The following is a 16,833-nucleotide window of genomic DNA, read 5'->3' on the forward strand; positions in this document are numbered from 1 at the left end:
GAGATGAAGTCTCGCCCTTGTCCCCCAGGCTGGAATGCGATGGCGCGATCTCAGCTCACTGCAACGTCTGCCTCCCAGGTTTAAGCGATTTTCCTGCCTCAGCCCCCCAAGCAGCTGGGATTACAGGCGCCTGCTACCACATCTGGCTAATTTTTGTATTTTTAGTTGAGACGGGGTTTCTCCATGTTGGCCAGGCTGATCTAGAACTCCTGACCTCAGGTGATCCACCTGCCTCGGCCTCCCAAAATGCTGGGATCACAGGCATGAGCCACTGCACCCAGCCAAAAAAAATAAAATTTTCTATCCCTGCCATTCAGTCTCCGTTAGCACTCCATTTTCTCTCATTTATTCCACCTCGTCTTCTCAAAAAAAGAAAAGAGAAAAAAAGCAATGAGAAGACAAATTTAGGAGGATAAATCTTTCTTCATTGTGTCCATTACTTAAAGCTAAAAGTGATGTAGCACCTGATGAGAAAAGTAATATAGGTGAGATTTTTGCGTTGCTAAAATTTATAATCCTTTATCTTTGTGAGGATAAAATCCTTCACAAATAAATTTTAAAATTTAAGACTAATGTGTAATATTGAAAGATCTAAGACATACTGAATCACAGGAATAAAGCACAGGTAGTGATAAGACTAAAGAACTGAAAAAACTTGTGCTATTCTGATACCTGAATTCATTTTTCATGCTTTCACTTCCCTACCCCTCCTTCTCCTGGAGGATTTTTTTCAGTTATACTTTCTGAGATAATTGTAGATTCATGTGTAGTTGTAAGAAGTAATACAGAGATCTCATGTACTCTTTATCCAGTTTCCCCTGGTGGTAACATCTAACAAAACTGTAGTACAGTAGTGCTATTGATATAGACAGGATTTTGACATTGATACAGTCAGGATGCAGGACACTTTAGTCATCATAGGAATCCCTCATGTTGCCCTTTTGTAGCCATACCCACTTCCCTCATAACCCCACTCCCTGCTTAATCCCTGACAACCTCTAATCTGTTCTCTATTTCTATAATTTTGCCATTTTAAGAATATTACATAAACAACATGGAAACCTTTTGGGATTGACTTTTTTCACTTAGCATAACTTTCTGGTGTTTTCCAGGTTCTTGTATGTATAGACACCTTTTTCTTTTCTTTCTTTTCTTTCTTTTTTTTGAGATGGAGTTTTGCTCTTCTCCCAGGGTGGAGTGAAGTAGCACCATCTCGGCTCACTGCAACCTCCACCCGCTGGGTTTAAGTGATTGTGCTGCCTCAGCCTCTCGAGTAGCTGGGATTATAGGCACCCGCCATCATGCCCAGCTGATTTTTGTATTTTTAGTAGAGACAGGGTTTTGCCATATTAGCCAGGCTGGTCTTGAACTTCTGACCTCAGGTGATCCACACGCCTCAGCCTCCCAAAGTGCTAGGATTACAGGTGTGAGCCACCGCACCCAGCCAGTTTGCACCTTTTTCTTGTTGAGTAGTATTTCATTGTATGTGTGGAACCCAGTGTGTTTGCCTATTCAAGACATCTGGGTTTATAGTTTTGGGATATTACAAATAAAGCTATAAACATTTGTGTACATGGTTTTGTGGGAATATAGTCTTCATTTTTCTGAAATAAATATCCGGCATGTAATTGCTGTATCATAGAGTACTTCAGTTTTATTTTCTAAGAAATGCCAGACTGTTTTACTGAGTGTTTTCCTACTAGCAATGTACGAGTGATACAGTTTCTCCACATCTTCCAGGATCTGTTTTCTTTCTTTTCCTCTTGCCTTTGCACCCCCAATCCCCCACTGACATGCACCATGTGTAGGTTTATTTATTTGCTTACCTTTTTAATGGCTTACAGTGTTTGCTTTCTTATCTTACTGTGAAGTTAATTTTGGTTCTTTCTAAAATTATTTTGCAGCTACAAAATGCAACGGAGTTTGATTTTGAAAAGGATAAATATGATATCAGAATTCCTGAGGATTTAGATGAGATAACAGGGAAGAAGGGGTATAAGAAGCAGGAAAGGATGGACCAGATTGCCCCTGAGAGTGACTATTCCCTGAGGGTATGTATTCAACTCTCTTTGTAGAAGTGAGAAAATCATTGAATCATGGTAGTATTAGGAGAGCTCATGTTACCTACTTGTGATACAAAGGCTGCCAGTGCTCTCTGAATAGAAGTATCTCAGACATGAACCAGCTTAAACTTTTCATTAGCACACTGTTTGATTTATTTGCTTAAAAACCCTTTTTAAATTGTAAAGTCGTCAGGCCTAGCAATGCTTGTAGTTTTTACTATATGCTAACATTATTATCATATTAGAATCAGTATATTTTTATTATATTAATCAGTGTATGGTGGCCAGACTAAAAATTCAACAGACAACAAATTCAAAGTCTTATTAAATTTAACATATTTGCCCGTGCGCGGTGGTTCACACCTGTAATCCCACCACTTTGGGAGGCCACGATGGGTGGATCACAAGGTCAGGAGTTCAAGACCAGCCTGGTCAAGATTCTGAAACCCCATCTCTACTAAAAATACAAAATCGGGCGTGGTGGCAGACACTTGTAATCCCAGCTACTCAGGAGACTGAGGCAGGAGAATCGCTTGAACCTGGAGGTGGGGCAAGAGGGGGCAGAGGTTGCAGTGAGCTGAGATTACGCCACTGCACTCCAGCCTGGGTGACAGAGTGAGACTCCATCACACACACACACAAAAATATAACATATTCTAGAATACATACCTTAATTGTCCTCCTAAAGCAATAAATTATAGACTATAGATAGATACGGTACATTAATATAATTTTGTGATAAATGCCTCTAGGATTTTCCCTTTAGAAATGAGGTTTTTGTTTTTTGTTTTTCTTTTTGGAGATTAGGTCTTTGGGTTTTACTCTCTCAGCCAGGCTGGAGGGCAGCAGTGCGATCTTGGCTTATTGTAGCCTCTGCCTCCTGGCCCCAAGCAGTCCTTCCACCTCAGCCTCCTGAGTAGCTGGGACTACAAGCGTGTGCCACCACACCCGGCTATTTTTTTGTATTTTTGGTAGAGACAGTGTTTCACCATGTTGTTCAGGCTGGTCTCAAATTCCTGGTCTCAAGCGATCCACCTGCTTCAGCCTCCCAAAGTGCTGGGATTACAGGTATGAGCTACCGTGCCTGGTCAAAATGAGTGTCTGTTTAAGATTGAAGAAAGTGGCTTGGCACAGTGCTCACACCTGTAATCCCAGCACTTTGGGAGGCAGAAACGGGTGGATCACCTGAGGTCAGGAGTTGGAGACCAGCCTGGCCAACATGGTGAAACCCTGTCTCTACTAAAAATAGAAAAATTAGCTGGTCATGGTGGCAGGAGCCTGTAATCCCAGCTGCTCGGGAGGCTGAGGCAGGAGAATGCCTTGAACCTAGGAGGCAGAGGTTGTGGTGAGCCAAGCAAGACATTGCATTCCAGCCTGGGCAACAAGAGCGAAAACTCCGTCTCAAAAAAAAAAAAAAAAAAAAAAAAAAAAGATTGCAGAAATTAATATCTTGATATAACAATATCGATAAATTAATATCAAGGTTTTTTGTTTGTTTGAGACAGAGCTTTGTTCTTGTTGCCTGGGCTGGAGTGCAATGGCATTATCTCGGCTTACCACAACCTCTGCCTCCCGGGTTCAAGCGATTCTCCTGCCTCAGCCTCCCTAGCAGCTGATATTACAAGCATGCGCCACCATGCCCAGCTAATTTTGTATTTTTAGTTGAGACGAAGTTTCACCATGTTGGCCAGGCTGGTCTCGAACTCCCGACCTCAGGTGATCTGCCTGCCTCGGCCTCACTAAGTGTTGGGATTACAGGCATGAACCACTGCACCCTAAAGTTTTTTAGTAGTTTTGATAAGACATGTGATACTAACTTTGTGCTTGATTTCTTTTTTTTTTTTTTTTTTTTTTTTTTTTTTTTTTTTTTTGAGACAGAGTCTCACTGTGTTGCCCAGGCTGGAGTGCAATGGCGTTATCTTGGCTCACCACGGCCTCCGGCTCCTGGGTTCAAGTGATTCTTCTGGCACAGCTCCCTGTGTAGCCAGGACTACAAGCATGCACCACCCTGCCTGGCTGATTTTTGTATTTTTAGTAGAGATGGGGTTTCACTATGTTAGCCAGGCTTGTCTTGAACTCCTGACCTCGTTATCCACCCGCCTCGGCCTCCCAAAGTTCTGGGATTACAGGCCTGAGCCACCTAGCCTGGCCACTTTTTGCTTTATTTCTTGTGTTAATATAATTCTCTAATCCCAAGTTGTGGATGTATTTGACATTTGCAGATTTTCCATGTAATTTTTACCAAGGTCTTAGTAATTATAGTATTAGTAATAGTAAATAGTAATTTTACTATTTACTAAAATAGTAAATAGCAGATATTTACTATTCCTTGATGTATCCTAATGTATTCCTAGTGTTGAAAAAGTCTTACCCAAGTACAAAACAAGTTTAGAGGCAGCCAGAGAAGATGGTATGGTTTTAGTACACTACAAAATACAATGTTTTTTAAATGACACAAAGCACCACTTCTTTTGAAATCAAGAGTCAGGAAAAGTAAGAGAAATGTTTAAGTTTTAGTTCCGTGTTGAATCTTTTTTTTTTTTTTTTTTTTTTGAGGTGTGGATCTCCCTCTGTCGCCCACACTGGAGTGCAGTGGTGTGATCTCAGCTCACTGCAGCTCCACCTCCGTACTTGACAGAAAAATCAGAAAATGTACTTTTTTGTACATATATACATTTTTTAAAATTAAAATGTCATACCATATGTGCTGTTTTGTAATCTTTTTCACTCAGTAATATTAACTATATCAGTGTCTGTGTAGATCAGTTGATTGTATTCTGCAAGTCATTTTTACTGGCTGCGATATTTTGAGCTTATTTTAATGAAAACAACTAAATCAGAATAACATACAGTCTTATAGCCTATTTTATTGAAGAGTCAATTGGTCTTTTATCAAGTTAATAGGAGAGCTTCTGTGTAAATCCGTGTCTAGGTAATGGTGAGCAAATCTGTAGATACTAACTTCTTGTTATGTTATTTTCCAGGCTTATTGCAGTATATTATATCTAAAGCCAAGAATGCAGATCATCCTACGTGGACAGAAAGTGAAGACACAGCTGGTTTCGAAGAGTCTTGCCTACATCGAACGTGATGTTTATCGACCCAAATTTTAGTATCCTTTTCTTTTATGATTCCTTATAGAGATATGTTAGTCAGGTGTATTGTCTTTTGCCCCTTTCGCCTTATATGCTGATAGGGATTCTAGTCTGTTCTAGCTTTGCCCTCCTTTTGTGCTTTTGGACTTACTAAATAATGAAATAGAAAGGATGATTTGAACTGAGTGAGGTGTTGTGTTCAAAATTTACCTTAATATCCTAAGTCTAAAACAGTGAGAATTACCTTTGGATTCAACTGCAGAAATAAAGATCATTATGGGATAATGATGTATCACAGAAATAGACTCATCAAAGCTTATGAAAAAGTTGGATGTCAGTTAAGGGTAAGCTTTTTTTTTAATTTGAAAAGAAAATGTTTATTTTCCTCAAAAGTTAGGAAAATATACACTCTTGGGTCAAATGTTAAATAATTTTATTGTACCTTTTGCCTATGGCTTTTAATGTAAATTTGTAAAAAAATAACAACATTAGTATGGTATTTGAACTTTCTTTCTTTCTTTTTTTTTTTTTTTTTTTTTTGAGACAGGGTCTCACTCTTTGCCCAGGCTTCATGGCGGTGGCACATCTTGGCTCACTCAACTCACTGGGCCACGTTCACTTCTGGGTTAAAGCGATTCTGCTGCCTCAGCCTCCCAAGTAGCTGGGATAGGCAGGTGCCGCCACACCTGCCATAATTTTTGTATTTTTTTTATAGAGACAGGGTTTCACTATGTCAGCCAACATGGTCTTGATTCCTGATGGTGATCAGGCCCATCTTGGCTTACCCAAAGTTTTCTGGGCATTCACAAGTGTGAGGCCACTGCCCACTCAGCCAATTGTTTTGCTATTTTTCAGTAGAGACGAGATTTCACCATGTTGCCCAGGCCTGTCCGGAAACTCCTGACTTGAGGGATCCACCCACCTCGGCTCCTAAAGTGCTGAGATTACAGGTGTGCAGCCCCCACGCCCTGGCTTTTTTTTTTTTTTTTTTTGAGGCGGAGTCTCGCCCTGTCGCCCAGGCTGGAGGTACAGTGGCGCCCATCTCGGCTCACTGCCAAGCTTGACCTCCCGGGTTTACGCCATTCTCCTGCGTCAGCCTCCCGAGTAACTGGAGACTACCAGCGCCCGCCACATCGGCTCGGCTAGTTTTTTTTTTGTATTTTTTTTAGTAGAGACGGAGTTTCCACCGTGTTAGCCAGGATTGGTCTCGATCTCCTGACCTCGTGAATCCGCCCGTCCGGCCTCCCAAAGTGCTGGGATTTTAGGCTTGAGGCGGCCGCCCGGCTTTATTTTTATTTTTTAGAGACACTGTGCCTGGCTGGAGTGCAGTGGCACAATTTTGGCTCACTGCAACCTCTGACTCCCAAGTTCAAGTGATCCTTGCACCTTAGCCTCCTGAGTAGCTGTGACTACAGGTTCATGCCAGCACCTTAATTTCTTTTGTTTATTTATTTATTTGTTTTTTGAGATGGAGTCTTACTCTGTCACCCAGGCTGGAGTGCAGTGGTGTGATGTCAGCTCACTGCAACCTCTGCCTCCCTGGTTCAAGCTATTCTCGGGCCTCAGCCTCCCAAGTAGCTGGGACTACCAGCATGTGCCACCACTCCTGGCCAAATTTTGTATTTTTAGTAGAGACAGAGTTTTACCATGTTGACCAGACTGGCCTCAAACTCCTGACCTCAAGTGATCCACTCACCTCGGCCTTTCAGTGTGCTCAGATTACAGGCCTGAGCCCATGTGCCTGGCCTATTATATTAATTTCGTATTTGATACTGAACAGCCCTGAGGTGGGGACAGAATATTTCTTTTATCCCTATTTTATGCATAAGAAAGTTGAGGACCAGACACAGTGACTCTTTCCTGTAATCCTAGCACTTCGTGTGGCTGAGGTAGGAGGATTGCTTGAGGTCAGTACTTCAAGACCAGTTTGGGCAACATACCAAGTCTCTTATCTCAGCTGAGTATGGTGCCTCACACCTGTAATCCTAGCACATTTGAGAAATCAAGGCCAGGGGATTGCTTGAGCCCAGGAGTTCAAGACCAGCCTGGGCAATGGGGCAAAACCCTGTCTGTACAAAAAAATACAAAAATTAGCTGGCCCTGGTGGGTCCCAGCTACTCAGGAGGCTGAGGTGGGAGGATTGCTTGAGCCCAAGAAGTTGAGGCTGTAGTGAGTCAAAATTGTGCCTCTGCTTTTCAGTCTAGGCAACAGGGTGAGACCCTATCACAAACAAACACACAAAAAAACACTGTCTCTACAAAACAACAAAAACAAATTAGCCATGAGTGGTTGTATGTCCTTGTAGTCCCGGTTATTTGGGAGGCTGAGGTGGGAGAGTGCTTGAGCCCTGGAGTTTGAGGCTGCACTGAGCTATGATTTTGCCCCTGTACTCCAGCCTGGGCAACAGAGTGAGACCCTGTCTCTTAAATAAAAAAAAAAAGAAAAAAGAAAATAAATTGGGGTCAATAATAAATAGATGAAGCAGCTTGTCTAAGACATAACAGCATGGATCTCAGACAGAAACACATCATTTAACTGCGTTTGGATATGGATCCAGTGCATATTTTTAAGATTTTGGGGCCGGGTGCGGTGGCTCAAGCCTGTAATCCCAGCACTTTGGGAGGCCGAGACGGGCGGATCACGAGGTCAGGAGATTGAGACCATCCTGGCTAACCCGGTGAAACCCCGTCTCTACTAAAAAATACAAAAAACTAGCCGGGCGAGGTGGCGGGCGCCTGTAGTCCCAGCTACTCGGGAGGCTGAGGCAGGAGAATGGCATAAACCCGGGAGGCGGAGCTTGCAGTGAGCTGAGATCCGGCCAGTGCACTCCAGCCCGGGAGACAGAGCGAGACTCCGTCTCAAAAAAAAAAAAAAGATTTTGGTGGTAATTCTTTATCTTACTTTATTGTGAGTTTTTTGTAGAATGATGTGAGCTCTACAAGGTATAACAATGTGGATTCACCTTGAATATCACTTAACAGGGGGTCTGACTCTGCTTCACCTGCTTTATATGGCATGAGCCCAAATATAGCATATTTGCAGAAGTAAATGAACTTTATATCTACCACAGAATGTAAATTTTTTTGTTTTATCACTTATGAATCTGACTTAACCAAGATACATAGCCCATTTTCCCAACTGAGTTAAATTTGCACTGTGTGTATTTCCTAGTTAAGCTTGACTTTGTAAAAATAGGCTGTTACAGCTAAATTACAATGTTTGTCTTTACCAGATGATGGACTGGGCCTAGTATTTGCATTCTGTGGATTCAGTAAGCATTAAATAAGTATCAGATACCCATCGTGATTTGCTGTGCTGGGTGCTCAGCATAAAAAGTTGATAAAATGGCCAGGCGCGGTGGCTCAAGCCTGTAATCCCAGCACTTTGGGAGGCCGAGACGGGCGGATCACGATGTCAGGAGATCGAGACCATCCTGGCTAACATGGTGAAACCCCATCTCTACTAAAAAATACAAAAAACTAGCCGGGCGAGGTGGCAGGCGCCTGTAGTCCCAGCTACTCGGGAGGCTGAGGCAGGAGAATGGCGTAAACCCGGGAGGCGGAGCTTGCAGTGAGCTGAGATCCAGCCACTGCACTCCAGCCTGGGCAACAGAGCGAGACTCCGTCTCAAAAAAAAAAAAAAGTTGATAAAATACAGAGCATGCCCTCAAAGCTCAGTTTTGTGAGGGGACTGTGGAACATCCTTGGAAGCATCAGAAAAGGCTTCTTAGAGAAAGTGTTGATTGAGATGAGTCTCAGTTGACTTCACTGTGCTGCAAAGTCTGGAAGGGCTTTCCAGGGAGAGACAGCATGTGCAAAGGCAGAGAAAGAGGCATCTGAGAGTATGACATCATAAAGGGAGTAATTTGCTGTGGCTGGACCATATTTTAAGGGGAGAACAGAGGAATGAGAGAGACAGGATAAGGCTGGAAGGAAGATGGATAAGAACCACAGATAGAAGGATCTTGTTATTACTGTAGTTCACAAATAGTCTGAAATGGTGAACCTGATGGTTTTTAATAGAGCAGAATTAGGATTAGTTGTATGGTTTGGCTTATAGTTGTGTTTATAAAAATGTTCATTTCATGAGTTACACATTATTTTACTTTTTTCTTCATAGGCTAAGAAGTATAGCGACACTCATGAACAAAATATACTGGTTAGTCACATGTAGATAATCAGAAGATGACTCGTATACTTTGAGTTCAACATTTTAGCTAGCAGATTTTAAAAAATAACTAATTTAACCAACCTAGGTTTTTATTTCATCATTAGCAACTGGATACGTAACTTTGAACTTTTATCTGACAAACTTATGGAATATTGCCTTTCAGAGTCTTAGCTAGTCACTGCAAGATCAAGATGAATTATTTGTGGTTTCTGTTCTCTAAGAAATTGTACCCTAGTAAAAGTAGTTCTCTTTTCTTTTTTTGCTTTTTGAGAGATGGAGTTTTGCTCTTGTTGCCCAGGCTGGAGTGCAGTGGCACGATCTCGGCTCACTGCAACCTCCACCTCCCAGGTTGAAGCAATTCTCCTGCCTCAGCCTCCTGAGTAGCTGGGATTACAGGTGCGCACCACCACGCCTGGCTAATTTTTTGTATTTTTAGTAGAGATGGGATTTCACCATGTTGGCCAGGTTGTTCTCGAACTCCTGACCTCAGGTGATCCACCCACCTCGGCCTCCCAAAGTGCTGGGATTACAGGCGTGAACCATCACGCCCAGCAGGTAGCCCTTTTTCTCTTGTATAAAATTGGGGATGATAATACTTGTCTAAATGGATACTTGTCAACAATCAAAGGGTTTTTGTGGAAGGCTCTAGTGTATTTAGAAATTAACTCCCAGGAAAATAAATCACCCACCAGTGTTTTTTTCAGTCTAAATTTGATGAGAATTGGCTGGGCACGGTGGCTCATTCCTGTAATGCCAGCACTTTGGGAGGCCGAGGCTGGTGGATTCCTTGAGGTCAGGAGTTTGAGACTAGCCATGATGAAACCCTGTCTCTACAAAAAATAGAAAAATTACCTGGGTTTGGTGGTGCGTGCCTGTGCTTCCAGCTACTCGGGAGGCTAAGGCAACGTGAGTCACCCAAGCTTGGGAAGCCGCTTGGCTTTTTTAGTGACCCAAGATCATGCTACTGCACTCCAGCCTGGGTGGCCCAATGAGACTCTGTCTCAAAAAATAAAATAGAAATAAAATAAAATACATAGATGTGATGAGAATCATGCAAGATAAAATACAGGAAAATACTCAAACTATAATTCTTTAAGGGTAATTACTTTGAACATCATGTCTTATGCTTAAAATGCTGATTTCATTTTATTTTTTCAGGCAAACAACATGGGTGTTGGAGTGGTTGGAATTATAGAGTGTAATTTCCTTAAGCCAACTCATAATAAACAAGATTTCGACTATACTAATGAGTACAGGTATGTTACCTATTTAAATTATTGACTGAGGTTCCTAGGAAATGGATTACCAAGAAAGCAGGAACTACTCTATTTTCTGCGAATCTCAGAAATACCTTATAGTAAAGAAAGGTTTGAATATGTATATACTACTTGTGATGGTGTAGGTTACAATTCCTAGAATGGAAGATGGTTATATTAGTTTTCTATGTAACTCCCTTACCTACCCATTTTCTTAAAGTTTGATTATGTAATTATAATTTTGTAATTAAAATTAAAAATCCACAAGGTGGCAAAACATTTAGCTTAAGAGAAGTTATGCAAGTGTTTTGAAAATAAACTTTAAAAAGAAGTCAATAATTTAAATAGGTAAATAGAGGGCCTGGCCAATGCTGGCCTATTGACATGGTCTCTGGTTGACATATAGGGTGTGTGGATAGGCTGGAGCTGGTCTGTAGAGGGTGCCTTACGTTGTTGGAGCTAGCAGAAGACTGCTGGTGGGCAGAGCATGGCTTAGTGGGCACAGCTGAAGCTCCTCTGGGAGGTCACTGGGCCCTAGCAAAATAGTAACAGCGTACCAGAACTTGGGCTAGATTTGGAGCCTAGAGATAATAAATTGGTAACTGACTCAATCAAAAAAGTCAGCCGGGTGTGTGGTGGCTCATGCCTGTAATCCTAGCACTAAGGGGGTCCAAAGGTGGGTAAATTGCTTGAGCTCAGAAGTTTGAGACCAGCATGAGCAACATGGCAAAACCCTGTCTCTACCAAAAAATTAGCCAGGTGTGGTGGCATGTGCCTATGGTCCCAGCTACTCAGGAGGCTGAGGTGGGAGGATCGTTTGAGCCTGGGGAGGTGAAGTGTGCAGTGAGCCGAGATGGCGCCACTGTACTCCAACCCAGATGACAGAGTGAGATCCCATCTTAGGAAAAGAGAGGCCAGGTACAGTGACTCACATCTGTAATCCCAGCACTTTAGTAGGCCAGTGCAGGAGGATCGCTTGAGCTGAGGAGTTTGAGACCAGCCTGGGCAACATAGTGAGAGCTTATCTCTACAGAAAATAAAAAAATGAGGTGGGAGGATCACTTGAGTTCGGGAGATTGAGGCTGCAGTGAGCTGTAATTGTGTCACTGCATTCCCGCCTGGGTGACAGAAGACACCCTGCCTAAAAAAAAAAAAAAAAAATCCAAAAAGTTGTTATTTGGTAGGACTAATAAAGTCTGTAAGCATTTGGCAAGACTGATTAAGGAAAAAGAAAGAGTAGAAGATACAAATCATCAATATTAGAAATGAAAAAGAAGAAATTACTACAGAGCCTCCAGACATGAAACGTTAAGCAGATAGCACAAATACATTTTCTCCATTTAGATGACGTGGACACATTCCTTTGAAATTGAATCAGTTTTTAGAAAATGTTCCACATATTAAATTCAAACATTTAAGGAAGAAGTGGCATCAGTCTTTTATTTAAAAAAAAAAAAACTAAAACAGTACATAATATTTCATTTGTATGGAATACATGTGATATTTTGGTACAAGCTTACAACATGTAATGATCAAGTCAGTTACTGGGATATCCATCACTTCAAGCAGCTGCCATGTTTTGTGTTAGGAACATTCCAGTTTTACTCTTCTAGTTACTTTGTAATATATATATAAGATGTTATTGTTAACTGCAGTTGTCCTCTTTTTTTTTTTTTTTTTTTTTTTGAGACTGAGTCTCACTCTGTCACCAGGCTGGAGTGCAGTGGCCTCTCAGCTCATTGCAACCTCCGCCTCTTGGATTCAAGTGATTCTCCTTCCTCAGCCTCCCGAGTAGCTGAGACTATAGGCACGCACCACCATGCCCAGCTAATTTCCTGTATTTTTAGTAGAGACTGGGTTTACCATGTTGATCAGAATGGTCTTGATTTCTTGACCTCATGATCCTCCTGCCTTGGCCTCCCAAAATGCTGGGATTACAGGTGTGAGCCACCGCACCTGGCCCAGTTGTCCTATTGTGCTACCAAATACTGGATCTTATTCCTTTTAATTAACTGTATTTTTATACTCATTAGCCAACCCTTCTTTATTTCCCTCTCCTCACTACCTGTCCCAGCCTCTGGTAACCCTCATTCTACTCTCTATGTCCTGAGGTCAGTATTTTTTAGTTCTCATATATGAATGAGAACATGAGATATTTGGCTTTCTATACCTGACTTACTTCACTTAACGGAATGTCCTTCAGGTATATCCATTTACATCCATGTCATTACAAATGAAGTATTTTTGTGGTTGAATAATATTCCATTGTGTATATGTACCATAGTTTCTTTATTCATATTCGTTAATTGATGCTGACAAGGATGTGGAGAAAGGGGAACCCTTGTACACTGTTAGTGGGAAAGTAAATTAGTATAGTTGCTTTGGAGAATAGGATGGAGGTTCCTCAAGAAAACTAATAATAGAATTACCATATGATTGAGCAATCACATGGCTGGATAAATATCCAAAAGAAAGGAAATCAGTATATTCGAAGAGATACCTGCACTCATGTTTATTGCAGCACTGTTCACAATAATCAAAGGTTTTATGAAGCCACATAACCTTGATAATAAGCTCAAGAGTACAGGAAAGGAAATTTACGTCAATCTCTTATCATAGAATTAAAAGTCTTAATTAAAATATTGGTAAATACCATCCAGTACACGCTAAAAGAATAATACCATTAAAACCAGGTGGGCTGTGTTCTAAGACAACATGGGTGGTTTTAACGTAAAAAATGAGTATAGTCATCATACTGATGTTAAATAAGAGAAAGCTCTTATGGTCATCTACGTAGAGAAGAAGCACTTGCGATTATTTTTGAAAGGAACACTTACAAAAACTGTGAATCAAAGGGTATAACAACAGAGTATTTGCACACACACAGCAAGCAACATTACTAATGGGGAACAATTGATAGCTTTCCCTGGAAGGGTGGGAAAGAGTTAAGGATATCAGCTATTCACTAATGCTCTTGAGGAAATAACTAATGTAATAAGGCCGGGAAAAAAAGAGGGGGTGTTGAAGACATAAAGCTCTGTTACAGGTTGAGTATCCTTATCTGAAATCTTTGGGACCGGAAGTGTTTTGGTTTGGATTTTTTGTATTTTGGAATGTTTGCATTACAACTACTGGTTGAGCATCACAGATCTGAAAATATGAAATCCAAGGTGCTTTGATGAGTATTTCCTTTGAGTATCAGGTTGGTACTCAAAAAGTTTCAGATTTGGAGCAGTTTGGATTTCTGGATTTGGGATGTTCAACTTGTACCCATAGTTGACAACGTTAAGTACCATTGACCCTTGAACAGCACAGTGGTTAGGGGGACTGACTACTCCTCAGTCAAAGATCTACACATAACTCCCCAGAACCGTAAGAACCTGCTGTTGAATGGAAGCTTTCCTGATAGCAAAAATAGTTGATTGAGCTGGGGATGGTGGCACCCATCTATAGTCCCAGCTACTCAGGATGCTCGAGGCAGAATGATCATGTGAGCTGTGATAGTGCCACTGCTTTCCAGCCGGGGTGACAGAGCAAGACCTTGTCTCTAAAAAAAAAAAGAAAACGATCTATTAACATGTATTTCATATGTTAAATATATACTGTATTCTTAAGCTAATGAAAAAAATGTTATTAAGAAAACCATGACCAGGTGCTGTGGCTCAGGCCGGTGTGGTGGCTCACACCTGTAATCCTAGCACTTTGGAAAGCACTGAATCCTAGCCACTAGACCACCAGGGAACCACAATCCCAGCACTTTGGGAGGCTGAGGCAGGTAGATCACTTGAGATCAGGAGTTCAAGACCAGACTGGCTAACATGGTGAAACCCCATCTCTACTATTTTATTTATTTTTTTCTGAGATGGAGTCTCACTCTATCATCCAGTCTGGAGTGCAGTGGCACAATCTCGGCTCAATGCAACCTCCGCCTCCCGGGTTTGCAGTTCTCCCTATCTCAGCCTCCCAAGTAGCTGAGATTACAGGCGCTTGCCACCAAGCCCGGCTAAATTTTGTATTTTTTTCTTTTTTTTTTTTTAAGTAAAGATAGAGTTTTGCCATGTTGGCCAGGGTGGTCTCTAACTCATGACCTTAGGTGATCCGGTCACCTCGGCCTCCCAAAGTGCTGGGATTACAGGTGTGAGCCACCACTCCCGGTCCCATCTCTACTGAAAATACAAAAATTATCCAGGCATGGGGGTGGGCACCTGTAATCCCAGCTGCTTGGGAGAATCGCTTGAACCTGGAAGGTGGAGGCGGCAGTGAGCCTAAATCACCCCATTGCGCCCTAGACTGGGTGATAGAGTGAGACGCTGTCTCCAAAGAAAAAAAGAAAAAAGAAAACCAAAAACAAAATCATAAGGTAGAGAAAATATATTTACTCTTCATTATGTGGAAGTGGTTCATATGTCTTCATCCTCGTAGTCTTCATGTTGAGTAGGCTGAGGAAGAAGGGGGATTGGTTTTGCCATGGCATGGGAAGAGGTGGAAGGCGAGGCAGGCACACTCAGTTTAATTTTTATACATTGTACTTTCTGTCTGACTTTTTAACAGTTTTCTTTTTTCTTTTTTTTTTTCTTTTTTTGAGACGGAGCCTCGTTCTGTTGTCCAGATCTCGGCTTGCTGCAACCTCCACCTCCCGGGTTCAAGCAGTTCTTCTGCCTCAGCCTCCTGAGTAGCTAGGACTACAGGCACACGCCACCACGCCCAGCTAATTTTTGTATTTTTAGTAGAGATGGGGTTTCCCCATATTGGCCAGGCTGGTCTTGAACTCCTGACCTTGAGATCTGCCTGCCTCCCAAAGTGCTGGAATTACAGGCTTGAGCCACCATATCCAGTGCATTTTTATTTTCCTAAAATTATCTCTGTACAGTACCAATCCTTCTTCCACTGTCTGCTTCAGTTTCAGTGCCTGTATCATAGAAGTGTCCATGTTGTAAAAGAAGTCAAAAGCAGTCTTGAATAATTGGAACCCAACTGCTGGATTGTCTAATGTCAGTTTGTTGTCTGGGCACTGCTTCTTCTGTCTTCTTCCTCACTGTCTAACACTGGTTCAGAAACACTCATCTCCATCAAGTCGGCTTCAGTTGATTTCCTCAGGTGTGGTGTCTGTTCGCTCTTGAATTCCTGCAATATCCATATCTTGAAACTTTTTGCCCTCTACCTTTTTTTCCCTGTATATCCACAATCTTTCTGATGATTTCTTCTGTTGGCTCTCTTGTAAATGCTGTGAAGTCGTGCACAACATGTGGACAGCAGGAATTTGTTTTGAGCTTGATTTCTTTCACAGCTTTTTCTGTACTGATAATAGCATCTTCAGTGGTGTCGTTACTCTAGACTTTCATGATGTTTTCTCCGTCGGAGTTGTCTTTCACATCGTTAACAACCTTTTCCATAGACTTGCTGTGTGTAGTGAGCCTTAAAGGTCTTATGACCCCCCTTACCCCCTCTTATGATCTAGAGGCAGAATTAGAGACGTGTTTTGGGACAAGTAGACCACTTGGATGCCTTTGGTGTTGAACTCATGGGGTTATGGGTGGCCAGGGTACCTTGTCCAATATCAAAAGAACTGTAAAAGGCAGTCCTTTACTGGCAAGTTAATTCCTGACTTCAGGAACAAAGCATCAATGGAAGCAGTCAGAAAAAGGGTTTCTCATCTAGGCCTTCTGTTTGTGCAACCAGAAGACTGGCAGCTGGTGTTTGTCTTTTCTCTTCAAGGCTTGAGGGTTAGCATCTTTAAAGATAACGGCAGTCCTGATCATAAACCTGACTACATTTGCACAAAGCAGTAGGGTTAGCCTGTCCCTTCTTGGACTTAAATCCTGGTTTATGCTCCTCTTTTTTGCTAATACGTGTTCTTTGTGGCATTTTTTCCCAGAATAGAGTACTTTTGTCTGCATTAAACACCTGTTCAAACAGGCTGGGCATGGTGGCTCATCCCTGTAATCCCAGCACTTTGGGAGGCTGAGACAAAAGAATAGCTTGAGGCCAGGAATTCAAGAGCAGCCTGGGCAAAAAAGTAAGACCCTGTCTCTACAAAAAAATAAAACAATAAAAAATTAGGTGAGGTGGCGAGTGCCTGTAGCCCCAGCTATTCAGGAGGCTCAACCTACATATCAAGCAATTTAGACTTTTTCTTGTATTATGACTTTGCTTCTTGGGAAAACAACTAGCATCACTAGTGGCAGTTTGTGTGGGTCCTGTGGTGTTATTCGAGGTTTACAGGATTCACTAAATGATTTTTACTGTAAT

The 16,833-nt window shown here is 41.8% G+C and overlaps 1 protein-coding gene across 1 annotated transcript in view; it reads left to right on the forward strand.

Annotated features, from left to right (window-relative positions):
• Window positions 1-16,833, forward strand: part of MORC3 (MORC family CW-type zinc finger 3) — a 57,363-nt gene that overhangs the window by 17,691 nt on the left and 22,839 nt on the right. The window contains exons 6-10 of the mRNA XM_017883966.1: window position 1,500; window positions 1,905-2,051; window positions 5,048-5,172; window positions 5,379-5,502; window positions 10,487-10,584. Of these exons, the coding sequence (XP_017739455.1) occupies window position 1,500; window positions 1,905-2,051; window positions 5,048-5,172; window positions 5,379-5,502; window positions 10,487-10,584 (495 nt within the window). The remainder of the gene's footprint in view (window positions 1-1,499; window positions 1,501-1,904; window positions 2,052-5,047; window positions 5,173-5,378; window positions 5,503-10,486; window positions 10,585-16,833) is intronic.

Source organism: Rhinopithecus bieti, unplaced genomic scaffold, assembly GCF_001698545.2.
Source record: "Rhinopithecus bieti isolate Rb0 unplaced genomic scaffold, ASM169854v2 scaffold_13207, whole genome shotgun sequence".
Taxonomy (NCBI): domain Eukaryota; kingdom Metazoa; phylum Chordata; class Mammalia; order Primates; family Cercopithecidae; genus Rhinopithecus; species Rhinopithecus bieti.